The following is a 16,218-nucleotide window of genomic DNA, read 5'->3' on the forward strand; positions in this document are numbered from 1 at the left end:
ATCCATCCTCTCCTTACTTTGCAGCATTAGTGCCGAGCATTAACCTTTAAGATTTCCATCACACCATGAAGGCAGCACAAGTCACACCCTAGACACCAATGTCTGGAAATACAACACACACACACACACACACCCACACAGACCACAAAATTCAGTTTGTGGTCTGAATTTTGCCTCACTTTTACCACTGGAACACCTCACAGAGCCGACATAAAATCAAATTTCGATATTTAGTTATTTTAAACGATTACTATTATTATTAAGCCTTACCATTTAATATAGTAGCATCACACTTTCTTCAGCATGCAAAATTAATATGCATATTTGATTTTTTTTTTTAATGCTGAAGAAAACAGAAAATTGTGGTCTGACAGTCAAAAATCAACTCACGTTCTATCATTTCAAACCTATGACAAAGAGCGCTCTTAATTTTTATCAGAAGTTTAATTAAATATGTACAACTAATCTTATTAAAGCACTGCATTTTACAATTTATCACACAAGATACTACTCCTCTCCTGTTCACAGGGTTATCAACACCCGCTAGGTAATAGAAGACCCTGCACATTCAGATTCAGGAGGGTCTGTAACTATGGTTTGGCCAATAATCCCACTATGTATATCTACAATCTGCCCATTTAAAAAGAAAGAAAGAAACGAAAGAAAACATTGATCTTAGTCAGAGCATACAATCACCCAGACATCATCTACTTGATATAGGGAAAGGCCAAACTTGTCAGTAAGCGTACAGCAGGCTATGCTGTAAATACAGATTAGTTCCGCTGGATTCAAAAACATGTCTTCTGTGTGGAAGAGCCACGTGTGTCATATGTTACAATTTGAACAATCAGGAGTTGTGGTCAGTTTAAAAAAAAAAAAAACAGGGCAAATAATTCAAATTCAGTATTCATGATTCTGGTAAGACAAAAAAAAACAAACAAAACAAAAACAATGAGCTGGCAACTTGTGTGTATGCAGTATTGTTGACAGGAATTGGTTCATCCAGTCAAATGATTCTGAAAGGAGTAAACACCAAGTTGGCTGTATCAAAGCTGTGTAACAAAAGAGGAGTGGACACACGATGAACTTTGAGTGAGACTGTGGCTCTGAAACAGACCAAAACCTGTAACTCTCAGCTTTAGTGCTCATTTTCTAACACTGAACTTTAAACTGCAGGTTTATCTCTGTGAAACTGACCACTCAGTATGTATTTTAAGCCATGTAATTTTGACAGTGAGCTACTGTGAGCTCTTATTTTCTGCTGTAAGACACTGGTAATCATTATTTTGTTTCAGGACTCAGAAATCATATTAAATTTTCTTGTACATTAAAAAGGCCCTGTGACCAGCACACAAACAACAAAGAAAGGAAAAGAAAATGAAGACAGACAAGACATTTCAAACACCCTTTAAATGACAGAAGGTGAAGAGGAGTGCGCCCCCAAATCATAAGCACACCACATTAATAGGTCAGTAACATAGTAGCTGCTGTAACAGGTACAGTTTTGGTGACAATCATTTTGACCTCATCATCCAAACAGAAAAAGGGGAGAAAAGAAACCAAATGAAAGGAAACAAGATTGTGTTGATGTTGAGCAGATTTTCCTGGCAGTGCACACTTTGACGGTTGGTTACACTCTCGACAGATCAGTGTAATAGTTGCAGTGGCGGCTGAGAATTCTCCTCAGGTGTTAGTAGTTACTTCAAGGGTGAATTCTTCATGGGAATCATTATTCTAGACTCCATGTGCTGAATAAGAGGGACTGTGAGGTAAAGAACAAACAACAGTCTTAACAACAGATTTCCAACAGGGAACACAACTTTATCTCATTTAAATTTGCTAATGTTTCATGAATTTATAGCTAGAGTTCTCAGTTTAGTTTCAATGTTAACATCCCAATAAAAGCTCATTTTATTAAAGCCTGAGTTGTTGTACGTTGTCCTTACACCAACACTGCTGAGTGTCTTTGTAATCCCATTGAACATAATGATTCCCTATTGCTAAATCAATCCTTCATAGATTCAGGCATCAGAGAGACGCTGAAGTAGAATTTATTGTGCCACGTTTGTTTCCATTTGTGTAGGTATGAACAAGTGAAGAATTATGAGTATGTAATCTACAGACATGCTTGTGTGCAGTTCTCCAAAGAAAAGGAAGGAATGAAGCCCAAAGGTGATGAAAATCAGGCTTGAACAGTCTTCTCTGCAGCACGAGCTAAAAGCTAAAAGCATGGACTAAAGCACAAACAAGAATAACTCAGAGCACCTGGTGTTGGCCAGAGGGGCCGATGGCGCGATATGGCAGCCTCGCTTCTCTCAGTCTGCCCCAGGGCAGCTGTGGCTACAACTGTAGCTGCCTCCACCAGTGTGTGAATGCGAGAGTGAATGAATAGTGGTATTGTAAAGCGCTTTGGGTGCCTTGAAAAGCGCTATATAAATCCAATCCATTATTATTATTATTATTATTATTCCACATATTTTAAGCTACTTTTATTTGTTTTTAAATGTTTGTCCAATGCTGCCCCTCTGTACCTCTCTGAGCTTCTTCATCCATACATACCTTCCTGGCAGACCAGCTCCTGCTGAGTGTGCCTAGGACTAATGGTAAGCTCAGAGGGGATCAGGCGTTTGCTGTGGCAGCACCAAAATTGTGGAATGAGTTGCCTTTACATGTTAGACAGGCACCTTCCTTATCCGTTTTTAAATCACGTCTTAAAACATTTATTTACCTTGGCTTTCAGCACAGAAGGACTTGTTGATGTCTCTTAATATGTTTTCTTATTAATTATATTATTTTTAATTTTAAGAAATTTTAGATGTAATTTAAACTGTTTTCTCTTTATTTTATATTTGTAGCACTTTGGCCAACATTGTTGGATGTAAAGTGTGTTATAAATAAAGATGCTATATTTGTAACACAGCTCACTGGTGAAAGTCTGCAAAGCTCTATGTACAACCAACACACTTTAGAGCAGAAGTGGGCAATTAATTTTCCCAAGAACTTTTACAGCCATGACAAGTTTTAGTGGCTAAAATGTCCAGTGAATGAACAAAAGTAACTCACTGACACTATTGTTCCCGCCTCCTCAAGTAGACTTTGGCTGTAGCTGAATAGTCAGTTTTTCATTGGGAAGCTTCCTAACAGGGAGACTTCATTGCCGGCTAAGAGGTTACATTTTCTAAACACTAAAGAAAGATTATACGATGCTTCTACACCTCATGCAGCTTACGAAATTCACTGGCATTAATGAGGTTTAACATAATTCAGTTTGCAGTTTCGCCAGCATTTAGGGATAACATTAATTCACATAAAACATTATTAAAAGGTAGATGCCACACTGATCATCTCTTCAGCAGGAAGAGATGATGTGAGCAGAAAGCAGCTAAATGAAAAACTCATTTACCACAAAGTTGTCTTTGTTTATATGATCTGCAGCAACCACAGCAATGACACAACAGGATGAAGTATCAAAGATGTGCATTTTGCAATTCACCTTTAGATTATAGCAGTTTCAACGCTGCGAAGCCAAGTCAACAGCATCTACTGACACACTGCAAGCACTTTAGTGCAATCTGAGTCTCTTTTCCTGTGTCCTGTGTTCTACTTCACTGTTTTCCTTGCTCTCATGATGCTTTTTCTCCCAGTAAAGCGATTATAAAAAAGACACTTTGTAAAAGGTCAATTTCTTTTCTGTAGGTTTGCACCTATTGTATCTTTTTAAAACACGGCATTTAGTTCTCAAAATTCATTATTACCAAGGTGTGTAAAAAAGTCAATACTTCCAGTATTTGAAGCCCTGAGAAGAGAATATGTTGACAGTATTAGTAATTAGTCTTCATTGTTTTAATCTATTCTTGATCGACAATTTATAATAAGTTGTTGGCAGCTTGGGTTCATCCGAGCTTAAATGTTTGAAATTAATATTTTCATTTAACGTTAACATGACACAAATATGGATAATAGATATAAAATAGGTTAATTTTAATGTCTTATGCCCACAACAGAACAACAAGACTCAGCACTTACAGTAACTAAAACTTGCTTAAGTATAAAAGTATCAGACTGAAACCAACCTGTGTAATAAACAACCTCGTCCCAGCCGTCACGCTGCCAGGCTGCGTTTCTGGTATTTTCTCTGGACTGCAGGTCCTTGTAAGCTGAAAAGAAACACGTTCAAACTCACTGAGTAAAAGCTGTAGCTTTTTAAACCAAAGACGAATCATAACGTCAAACAGTCGTGCTCAGGAAAATTTAAATACTTGACAGCTTTTGCATTAAGTTCACTTCCAGAACCTAAAGGTGCACACCGTCACGTGGAAAGAAAGAAGAGCAACACCAAGTAAACTGTTTAATGCTACAAGCAAAATGGGAGCTTCTTTCAGCAGTACACATTTGATGCCGGATGCACCCTCCAAGGGATTCGTCCCCTCTCCTGGTCCTGGACTTTTTTACATCAGCAGTCCCCAACCTTTGTTGCGCAACGGACCGGTGTAATGTCAGACAATATTTTCGCAGACTGGCCTTTAAGGTGTCGCGGATAAATACAAAATAATTAAAATAATACGACCAAGACAAAAACTGTGGTAATTTGTAAATATAATAATAAACCCGAATTCACTGTGTAATTGTGTAACTTTATTAGCAGCGTCCTCCTGAAATGTACCAACAACATTAAGAGTAACATCCTCCTCTCTGCCCCTTAATGCTCTCTGGTCACTATGGTAACGCGTAAATACTGGTCTATGGCCCGGTGTGGGGACCGCTGTTTTACATCTAAAAGGCATGTACCAAAAACATGTACATACATTTGCATTTGTAGGTGACCTGGACAATATTTGCAGCATTTTTCTTGAATGATCCTGGAAACTCATCTTACCCCATAAGTGGTGAACTGTGTACAGACTTCCAATCTGTGAGAAAAAGCCTCCCACCGCCTCTTGGTTCTGCTGGCGAATCTCAATAGCCCGAGCCCTGCACAGCACCAAAGACATTACACAAAACAGCTTCTAAATAGAGTGGCAGTAATTAAAACACCACAACATCCACCAGTACTCCCCTCATTTCAAGTCAGTACATCAAATTTCAGTTTTAAACCATCAGCCTTGTTATAATCATCCCTGCATATTTGGTTTTATAAAATTAACAAAAATCAATTTCAATTCAACAGATGAATATATTGACATATATTAAATGAAGCCCAGGCAGTTAATGGATTATTATATGCGGTCATGCTCAGGAGTCATGCATACATTTTGTAGTCAGAAAGTACTGCAGACTCATTTTCACCTGCAACAAAATGTGAAACCAACAAACTAGCAGTGAGGAACTTTTTAGATTGTAGCTACAAGACTAGTACAAAGGGAACTAAAGCTCGCAAAGTTATCCCCCATAAATGATCAAATTTGGTGGCTCAGATATTACATGAAAAAGGAAAGTTGTGCCTTACCAGTAATTTCCCCATTCAATCATTGTGCCTGGCTGAGAAAAAGAAGGTAAAGATCATGTTCACTACATGTACCGCAAAATACAAAACAAAAACGCTCCCCCCAAAAACCCAGACTTACAGAGGGAGGACGACTAATTCTGTGGTTCATAAAAAAAAAAAAAAAAAAAAAAGAGTTACCCTGAGTTGATACGATCGGAGCTCATAGATGTTGGGTCCTGGACGAGGGACGGGTTCGTTCCAGAAACTGAACTCCAGCAGCAGCTGGTTCCTACGAGACAGCAGCATCTTCCCCCTCTCATTCCTGTACTCCATAAACTTCTACAGCAAAGACAAATGAAAGAAGCACAGCGCTCAGAAAATCTGACTCAGCTAAAATAACTGCCAAATATATTTGTATTCATGTTGTTCGACTGTGAAGTCTGATCAGAATCTAGACAATGAAAGTCAGCTAGTGTGCATTCAGAGAATTTAAGTGAAAGAAAATATCTTTTTACCTGGACTCATAAAAATATATATACATATATATAAATCACCTTTTCTGAGAAGGTATAATAGAGGAGTAGTGATATGCGGAGAATATATATGGCATTTATGGTTATAAATATAGTGTATACACTTCTAATTTGCCATGTGCTACTTAATGTATGCAGAGATAGATGAGTAAATTATCTGGGCAGATTAACAGTAGTATGTATTTACTGATTAAAGTTTGTGGAATTGTGCAAATTAAAATCATGAGGTTTGCCAAAGGACAGTTGATAAAGCAATAAAGGGAGCGTCACAGATGTGCAGGACCAGTGCACAAAGCCTATGCACGGTTTTGTAGCCTCTTGTTTACATGTGGTAGCTGTATTCTGTCACCAGGGGCCCGTTCTTCGTACCTCGCTAAGTAAGTTAGCTGGATTTGATTGTTGACGATTTCGCGTGATCTTGGATCGTTCGGTTCCCCGAAGCTCATCCGGGACTTGCTGTCATAGCAACAGAGCCATAAGCGTAAACCTGCTCGGGAGCAGGTTTACTTTATGTAAACAGGATTAGATCGCGGCCACGCAGGTATGTCCGCTTCATTTATACGAAAGCAACAGCAATATTCCACCACTGTTTCACCATAAATAAATAACATCAATGTAACTAAAGATAATGCAGCACTTGATCCTTTTATTGATTTCACACAGATACATACAGGTCATTTCCTAAAAAAGGGAAATGTACTATTAACATTCTATTACATGTATGTGATTATTACAGATGTAATTCATATTTCACAGTAATAATTGTAAATTACTTCGTGTAATCAAGATGAGAGACCACGGCTATAAAAGCGAAGGTGGATTTGGGAAGCCTGTCGCAGCCATGTCCTGTCCGTATACGCGACCAACCCATTGCGGAAGGTGCAAGATTGATAACGAGAGTCCTCAGAATTCAGCGTATATTGCGGGATAGACAGGATCCTTTAGCTCAGCGCGACAGTGTGCTCATTGAGAGATATCGATATTCCTGTGAGGGTATTATTTACTTAACCAACTTGTTGACGAAGGGGTGCAGGACCACCACCTGTCTTTTTTTGCTCTGCCCTTTTCTTGGTTGCTGTTATGAACAAACAAACAGATTATTTCAGGGTCTCTTTCCAAGAGACTAAAAGCAATATAAGTGATAAATATTACCATTCTGTAGAATATTCTTATATTTCACTTTTACTTGTTCCCATGTTCTAGTGGGTCCTGTTGTGAATGTGAGAGTGACTGAATAGTGGTATTGTCATGCGCTTTGGGTGCCTTGAAAAGCGCTATATAAATCCACTCCATTATTATTGTTATTATTAAATTACTTACGAGTTTAATTTGTCAGCAACTTTCTGCCAGCCCTCTCTCCTTGCTTTTGCAGCCTTTGCAGTGTTCCCTTGCGTTCTGATTAAACTCTGAAACTCCTGAAATCCCTCACTCAAGAGTTCTTGCTCTGCTGCCGAAAAATACCGAGCGCGCTCCTTCGACATTTTCGCCGACCAATCAGAGGGTTGCCAATCAATGTTTCTACTATCGATGCATAGCCCCTTTTACGACACCCAGTGATCTCACATTACTTCATCCAGCTGTACTAATCGTCAACAGCAGGTGTGTTCGGAGAACCGGATTAGCGAGCTCAGAGTTAGCGCGATGATTTGGTCTTGGATGTAGTAAGCGACGTACGAAGAACGGGCCCCAGGTGGCAGAGCCACAAATATGTGAAACAGGTTGATTTTCTTTGTAATTATCTGACCAATCAGTTCATGCTCTTCAATGTGGGAGGAACACATTATTACAAGCCACTTACTTTATTTTATCTGCAGGGCTTTCCAAAAACTAAGAAAAAAAAACACATTTCTGAAGATTAAACCCGCAGCATGACTCATCTGTTCATTAACACTTTCCTTCTTCAAAGCATTACTGTGTAAATAACCTTTAAAGATTACTGGAAACATTAAAGATAAAGATGGAAGGAAAATGTCACGTGGGTCTAGCTAGATGGGTGCACTGCTGGAAACATTGGCCTACAGATAACCAACGGCCAGTAGGCTTAACTAATCAGAGCACCCGTTACCTTATTCTGCCTGAGTTTGTTCATGACTTCGGTGAGAGCCGGGTATCCTCCCCGATATCTCCACAGGTGAACTAGAATAGAAGGAGCAGAAGAGCCAAAGATAACGTAGCTCTTAAATAGATCTTGTCTTTTTTGGGGGAGTAAGAGTTTTGTTTTTCACAATAGCATCTGTGGTTAGACCTCCCTATGAACCACCCGTGATTGTGGAGCATGACGGGATTCAGTCTATACAGCATGAATTTCCAGTCAGTTTCTGTGTATGCATGTGAAAGGACATCATGTCATCTTACCACTACAATTATATCTCAGAAAAAAGAAAAACTCTTAATTTCATGAAGTGAAAAAATGAACATGGCTCTAACATACACTCCCCAGCCACTTCATTAGATACACATTGCTATTATCAGGTTGGACCATTTTCTGTCTTCAGAACTGCTTTAATTCATCAAGGTGCTGGGAACAGTCCTCACGGATTTTGGTTCATGTTGAAGTGACAGCATCACATAGTTGCTGCAGACTTGTCAGCTGCACATTTATGATGAGAAACTCTCTTTCCACCGCATCCCAAAAGTGCTCTACTGGATTGAAATCTGGTGACCAGTCTTTGTAAACCTTAGAGATGGGTGTGTGGGAAAATCCCAGTAGATCAATATTTTGTGTGTTGTGTGTGGCACCAACAGGTATGCCATATTCAAAGTCACTTAATACACCTTTCTTCCCCTTTCAGATCATCAGTTTGAACTTTAGCAGGATTTCTTGACCATGTTTGCATGCCTAAATGCACCGAGCTGTTGACATATGATTAGCTGATTAAATATTTGAGTTAATGAACAACTGAATAGGTGTACCTAATAGAGTGGCCATTGAGTGTATTTAATACATATAGTATCTCGGAAAATATTAAAAGAAACAATTCTAATGTTTATTTCCACATTAAACTAAATGCCTTTAATCTGTTAGTTCAAGATTTAGCATCAAACTGCAAATCAGAATACAAAACACAACCATGACAATAAGACGGAGCCAAAAAGGGACAGCGACAAGCTAAAAACATAGCACCATATACTGTCTAAGTGTTCACATGCTGAAAGTGTACTGATGCAACCTTTTAGAAAACCTTTCCTGACACTGCCAACATTACAGCTCTGTAACACCAGAGAGGGCCCACAGCTGTGGAACGACAAATGTCACCACTTGGACAAAATGGAGAGCAGCCAGGAAAAAGTTCAGTTCAGTCTCAGCTATAATTAACTGAAATAGAAAAGCTGAGAGAGGAGAAAAAGCACAGTGCCTTTAAGTAATGTCTGTTTTTACACCAAGATAACGACATAGTTTGAAAAATTCTGCCACATCTCAATGTAACTCATCTGCAGCGGGAAACAGAAAGCAGCAAGATTATCCCGCTGTACAACTTGATTTAGCTTAAACACGTACAGATTCTCATTAATCAATAGGACTCACAATCAAGAGGTCAAGTAGTTTGCATCTTGTAGAGCTAAAAGCAACAATATTTATTATAAAATGAGTCTGAGCATCGCATGAAATACGCTGGATTAAAAAAAAAATCCAGGTCTCAAGTCTGTATCCATAAACTGCTTATTTAAATAAATAATATTCATGATGAACATTGTTCTCATTTTTACCTCGTAGTAATATGTTGTCTGCGAGGTTTCAATCTCATGTTTCCTCTTCTAAAAGAGAAGGTTGAGCTTTGACGAATAACCAGATTGAATGGGCTCAAATAATTCACCTCGCTGACATTCAAAAGAAAGTCCGTTGTAACTCAGGTAGGGTGGATGTTCTTACCTGCCTGATCCTGCTCCCCATACCATGTGTTCCAGGTGCCCACAAGCTCACAGGGGTATTCAGGGTCAGTGTGAATGGAAGGCAAGACATCCTCACTGAAGACACAGACAAAAAGAAAAGAAAAAGTGTGAAAATGCAAAATATCTGACATACTGGTTCCAAAAAAAGTGTTCTAATGTGACATCTGAATTAAGATAACACAACAAAGACTCATACCAAAGTTCATTGTAAGCATCGAGGCACTCAGGTTTGACATTGTGAACTGCAACAAAAGAAGAAAAAAACAAAGCATGAGTAGACAACATGATCAAACAGATTTCATGGGTTTATTAACTGTTGTGGTAATCATTAACTGTGTCCCACTGCCAGCAATACATACACTGTATTTTATACAGGTTGTTGTCTTCTTTTTTGGCAAGCAGGTGAGAGTGAGCATCTTTTCTGGGGATGACTTTTCTAACAAAAAGGGATTTGAACCAGCTTTCATCACCAACATTTGAGAGGCTCCTGTGATGGGATTAAAACATTTTTTTTTTTTAAAGTTGGATACAATCAACATTTCTTTGGCTACACAATGCAGCATTTAAGTACCAACAACAACAAAGCTCCCCTAATAATCCAACCCTGTTTCCTTCTATTCTGTGTTGTATTTCTCTGTGAACATCTGACATATATATTTTAGTGTTAAACCTCTAGCTGCTGCTTTATCAGTCCAAGTCTCAAAAATACAGATGTGGACGGGCTATATTCAATAATACCTTTACTATTGTTGTTATGAAACTTTCAAAAGTGTCCTGGCTTCCTAATGTGAATAAGGTCAGTTTTACTGCAAGAGCCCGAGGTGTAAACTAGTAAATGTCGGCTGAAGAAAAGGTGCAAATCTTTTTTTAGCCCAGCCAACCTATGCATTTCAGAGGTCAGCAGCTCAGAAGGCTGAGGGGTCTACACAGAGCACAAAACCCTGAGATTAGTCTGCACTGACTTTAATCAGCCTTCCTGCATTTTCTGTTAATGTACTCGATCTACAAGTGCCAACAGTCACCACGTGTAGCGGCTGAGCTTGTTTATCAGGAAACAGTCCACCGGTTTTCCTCATAATGCACCAAAAAAAGGACACATTTTAGTGTCAGTCTGTAGTCAGGTTTATACAAATATCTGCCTTTCAAAGGGAAATAACAGCTTATTTTAGGCCGCTCAGCTGCTGCAGCGAAGAAACTGAATCGTCCAGTGACCAAAACAAGCACAGCTGTGCAGCAATTCAATGCATTTTGACCTTGAAGTTGAATTCAGTTTAAGACTCAGAGTAACTCGGCGGTAAGTTTTTAATAATTTCTTCAACCCAAGTCTATAAAATCACGCATGACATTATAAATCAGACACTGGCGATTGTTAGGACAAGTTGACTCGCTGTTTATTTTAAAAATCGTGGGGGTAACAATCAATGTTAGCAGAAAGTTAGCAGATTTACAGCTACATGGCTAATGCTAGCTACGTTGCACAGAGATGTAAACGTAGCGAACGTCCTTACGTTCCCTTTAGCATTAGCTTAACCGCCTAGCAGAGCCCGCACGTTGTCATTGGGCTACACGAGCAGAAGTTTAATTACTTTTAAGCAATATTTATGCACCTGCACAGATAAACTGTGTATAGAAGAGTCTAACCTGAGGGCGACGTTCACCGGGCTGCTCGCATGAAGCCCGCTTCTCGTCTGTTTAAGGCCTCTACCCACTGTTTGAAGGACTCTGATCGCCATCTTTCCTCGAAAGCCGTGTGGAGGTTGCTGGAGGCTACAGCCGCAGTCCGTTCCCGCAGGAGCTGACGTTACTCACGGGAGCGTGACCCCGAGTTAGAACCGACAGTACCGGAATCACTTGTGGAGCTGATTTAAAGCACAGATATTAACACAGCTCAATACAAAATACGCAGAGTTCGCTGTTGTTGGATTTATGTGAAGTTTTCATAGTTTTGGGGGCTTTGATCGATCCGCCTGCTGAGCTTGCATTTATAACCTGCATATTCCCATTACTTAAAAGTGAACAGTTTGTCCCTAACAATTTCATTCACTGCACCTTTGTGCAACAATAAACTGTAAGGACAGCTCCCTCAGTAATTAGACCAGACTCACTGACTGCATATTCATTATAGCAGTCCCACTTACAGAGCCACTACTGACTGGAATCACCCCACCATGTCCAGATCATCACTTTACACACCCCTGCATACAAATGTTGTTGTTTTCAGATTATAAAGTGCATATTATTTATAAATGCAATTTGCACTATTCTCTTAAACAATCTCAATTTTACTTTTTATTCTTCTTTAGCCTCAGTTTTATTTTTACTGGGGGTTTTTTAATCACCATGGTATACATAAAAGTTGTGCACTATCTCAGTTTAAGGTCTTAACTATGCACCTATTGTACTTTGACCATTATTTATTGTAAACTATACTATTATTTCTTCTTTATCCCGCTGATGTAACATAATTTTCCTTGTTGGGTCAATAAACGTCATTACAACTTCACTTAAAGCTCCAAAGTACCTTATATTAAATGCAAAATGAAGCAGCCAAAGCTTCATGCATGTTCTATGATAATAACATGTCTAATGTACGTTTTTTGTATTCACACACCTGATATCTACTTTCTTAGTTTTAAGTGAATACCATAATGGCATTTATTTTATCCTCCCTCCTCTCCTTTTCTCTTGGATGGGTCCTCATGGATGGGCCGATTAGATGATCCAGCCCAGGCCTTCACCTTTTGATTATAATATATTCCTAACCTGGATAACAGACACGAGTATCTTCCATGACATTGTTTTTTGCGCAGTTGTTTTATTTTGCAAATTCCTCTGAAAGGTGTCCACTACCTGAGCAGGTAACAAGGAAGTAATATTTAGTCTCTTCACCCATACATGTACAGCAAAGATTCTTAGTTTAAAAACATAAATCCACATTAACACTTGAAACACAAGCATTGTAGAGTGACAAATAAGCTGATATTACTGCATGAAATCACAGTTTTCTGTCATGAAGTGGGAGTTTGTGCCGGTGGGGAATCGGCTCCACTGGGGGCAGCAGAGATGTTGAGCTCCTGCAGTTTCTCTGACAGCGTTTTCTCCTCTTGAAGTGGAAGGTCTGTTAGAGGCTCCACAAATTCAGTTCCTGCAACCCTCTTTCCTGTTAGGGGGTCAACCACCCGGCCAACTTTATACACGATCTCTGACAGTTCATGCTTCACGTGTTTGCTTCTGGGCTCAGGCAGAGCCTTGAGGAGGACGATATCTCCCACAGTGCACTGTTGCAATGCATCATGGGCAAAGTACGTCTTCCTTTTGTTGTAGTACTGTAGGAGAAGAAGAGACAATATCACAGTTATTCAAATATAAATTCATAAATGCTTGAACGTTTATGCCCAGAATTTCTAGTTCGAACCAAGTGGCAGAAAGCTAAGACTTTTGTGGCCTGAGGCCCTCGTCTCTGCTTTTTGCAGATGATTTGGTCTTTTTGGCTTATCAGGTAGTCACCTTCAGCAGAAATGTGCAGAAAAGTCACTGAAACATGGGACAGTGGACCTCCCATCCATATAAAGGCATAAAAATAACATAATAATAACGCCCAATATAAACAAATAACCACCACCACGTGTGCCTCTTGCCTCTACAGAATAAATTGCAAGGCTCACAGTTTTCTTACTGACAATAAATAAAAACAGAAGTCCTTGTTTCTACCTCGGACATAATTGTGTTTAATGTCATGAAAACTTCAAGCTCTCTTGAAACCTTTGCTAAATCATCAATCAGGAAAGTCAGTTGATGCCTTTATTTTATTGTATTTGGATTACTTTAATTCATTGTTTATTTGTCTAAGCAAAGAGTCGTGGAGTAATGCCAGTGATCTACTCATTTCCTCTGATAGTATGCAATGAGTCTGACTTGCATAATGTCACCAGAACATGTATGTGAAGCCTTTTTAGGACATCCACGAGCCTTCGCTATATATGAAAATAACATCAACAGCACCGGCTCACTCCCACACACATCTGGTGTGCAAAACTGTCCGTTTACACACCTGCATCAGGGTATATTCTCTCCCTAAAGGTATCTGAGTCTTTTCTCTACAGGACCTTTAGCTGTGGACACAATCTTTAAAAAGGCCATTCAAATGTTTTTGTTTTTACTCTTCTCTCCAACAACCTGTAATAGTTTCCTTCTGTATTTCATTTACTCTGTAGCTTTACCGGCCTATTTTAAAGCACTTGTACTCTTATTTTATAAAAGGTGCTTAATCCCCTAAAGGCTCACCTTGAGCAGGTAAGGGTCCAGCACCAGCCTGGTAACTCTCACTTTGGCCGTTTTGTGCATCTTGGTCCCGATGACTCTGCCGATGATCCATTTGGCATGGACTGATGCGTGCTGGACTGACATCCTGCAAAGCTTTACTCAACCTGCAGAAACAAAATATTATCAACCCTGACATCATTATATACGGATGAGACTCAACTGAAATGTAATCAATCTAAAGACACGTTCAGTTACAGTTTTACCGGATAAAACCTCTGAGCCGACAACTGTACTAACAATGTGAGTCAACGTAAAACAGCCGCTAAACGGTTAGCCTTGTTATGTTAGCATTAACTTAAACATACATTCATTTTTTTAAAGAAAAGGTCATAAAAATAAACTGATGTAATTCGGCAAGAATACAAAATACCATTGAAAGTAGAAAATACAAAACTAACTCACTATAACCACGGGAAAATATCATCAGAAGGTCATACAAGCTCCTCCATGCTGTTCAGTTCTGCTCGTTTCGTGACGTAAACTACGGCTAGTAACGAGGGACATCGACAACAAGCGTATGCTTGCGTGTATGGAAGCTTGTTTCTGACACTTGAAAACGAATATTCTTTGCCACCAATAAGTAAAACCTCGATTTATCGACTCAAACGTCTGACCAAATATCTTGAAATGAAAAAAAAAAAACTAACGTAAAATGTTATTAAGGTCAAGACAGAAACTAAACACAAACAAATGTTATTTTCAGCTACGGAAACAAGCTTCCGTATTTACGTCCTACACAATTAGTCACAATTTTCCGTTTTAATTTCATATTACTTTATTTATGTGTAATTATTTTTATTATACGTCATCTAGGATTGAATGTGTGTACTTTCATATATTTTTGCAATTTTTAATGAATAAAATCGATTTTAAATTTATACTACTTACTTGAAGTGTTTTTTTTTTCACTTTTTTCAACTTAATCTGTAGTGACATGCTAAATACTGGATGCTGCCGCCTATATTACCTTTCCTTTCTGTTTGATCAAAGTTAAAATCTGACTTCTGTTTGTCTGTTCGGTTGGTTGTAATTTTTATTCATTTATAACCTTTACTTGAATCTGAAATGATGACTACACTGCACTGTCTTTTGGACAATAATTATGTAAATATTTATTGGACATATTCTATATATGACGTCACTAGTGAAGGGCAGTACCTACTTCTTTATGCAATCTACGCAGCTCAAGAGTGGCTGAAGTTAAAAACTTGGAAACTATGAACATCAACAACATCAAAGATTGTTAAACAATTTTAGAGCCAAGCCAGCCAGTTGAATGTGTTCTTACCTACACTTCTGCTTTTCTTATGTGCAGAGCCACAAGTCTAACTTGGTGATATTCAAATGTTTACAGATATGCAGTTGTGGTCAGAAGTTTATATCCACTCACCATGAGCGTGAAGATCATGGTAATTCTGGGCTTGTAATTATTTCCTTGATCTGTTCTTTTTTCCAAAGTGTAATGATTGCACAGCATATATCTTTAATCAATTAAAAGAAAAAAAAAGAAATTGGTGCACAAGTTTGAATATATTTAGGATTTTCTTTAATCCACACAGAGTTCAAAGTATGCATAGAGGCCCAAATAATACACATACTCACTTAAATCTTTACATTCTACAGTGTCTTTTAACTTGACAAAGCCCATTCCTATTAACTTCTCATTAGTGATTATGATTGACTTCTCGTTCAGTATAAAACAGATTTGTTTGACAGTGTTCATTGGATTGACCAATACTCAGAACAATGGGAAGGTCAAAGGGACCCAGTGAATAGGAAATAAGGAGAATTGTAGAGTTACACAATCTGGGAAAGTCTCCTGGGTCTTTTTCCAAATAGCTGCAGATTCCAAGATCATCAATTCAAATAATTTCACATTAAGTACAACTTAGTTGGATGTGCCACCACTTTGCCAAGATCTGGAAGAAGATCCAAATTGTCACCATCAGACCAGAGGAAATTGATTTGAATGTTCTGGAACAACTCAGGATCCACACAGCCTCAAGCCTGCCATGAACTGGAATCCGTTGGAACAGCAGCATCACT

General features: G+C 38.7%; 2 protein-coding genes across 2 annotated transcripts; both read right to left on the bottom strand.

The window, feature by feature from the left end:
* Positions 1-425: 425 nt before the first annotated feature.
* Positions 426-11,681, bottom strand: LOC147320817 (protein NipSnap homolog 2-like). The gene is made up of 10 exons (XM_086309010.1): positions 11,491-11,681; positions 10,209-10,336; positions 10,046-10,091; positions 9,830-9,924; positions 8,024-8,094; positions 5,624-5,764; positions 5,447-5,478; positions 4,877-4,971; positions 4,074-4,157; positions 426-1,762 (listed from the first exon to the last, which is right to left on the bottom strand). Exons 1-10 carry the CDS (start codon positions 11,580-11,582, stop codon positions 1,698-1,700), a joined length of 849 nt encoding a protein of 282 aa, XP_086165136.1. The 5' UTR covers positions 11,583-11,681; the 3' UTR covers positions 426-1,697.
* A 963-nt stretch (positions 11,682-12,644) lies between these two features.
* Positions 12,645-14,717, bottom strand: mrps17 (mitochondrial ribosomal protein S17). The gene is made up of 3 exons (XM_086309011.1): positions 14,575-14,717; positions 14,134-14,276; positions 12,645-13,175 (listed from the first exon to the last, which is right to left on the bottom strand). Exons 2-3 carry the CDS (start codon positions 14,254-14,256, stop codon positions 12,858-12,860), a joined length of 441 nt encoding a protein of 146 aa, XP_086165137.1. The 5' UTR covers positions 14,257-14,276; positions 14,575-14,717; the 3' UTR covers positions 12,645-12,857.
* Positions 14,718-16,218: the final 1,501 nt, after the last annotated feature.

Source organism: Aulonocara sp. 'chitande type north' Nkhata Bay, linkage group LG10, assembly GCF_057382095.1.
Source record: "Aulonocara sp. 'chitande type north' Nkhata Bay isolate Kocher_YH1m ecotype deep benthic linkage group LG10, A_spYH_male_GT1.1, whole genome shotgun sequence".
NCBI classification, from domain to species: Eukaryota; Metazoa; Chordata; class Actinopteri; order Cichliformes; family Cichlidae; genus Aulonocara; species Aulonocara sp. 'chitande type north' Nkhata Bay.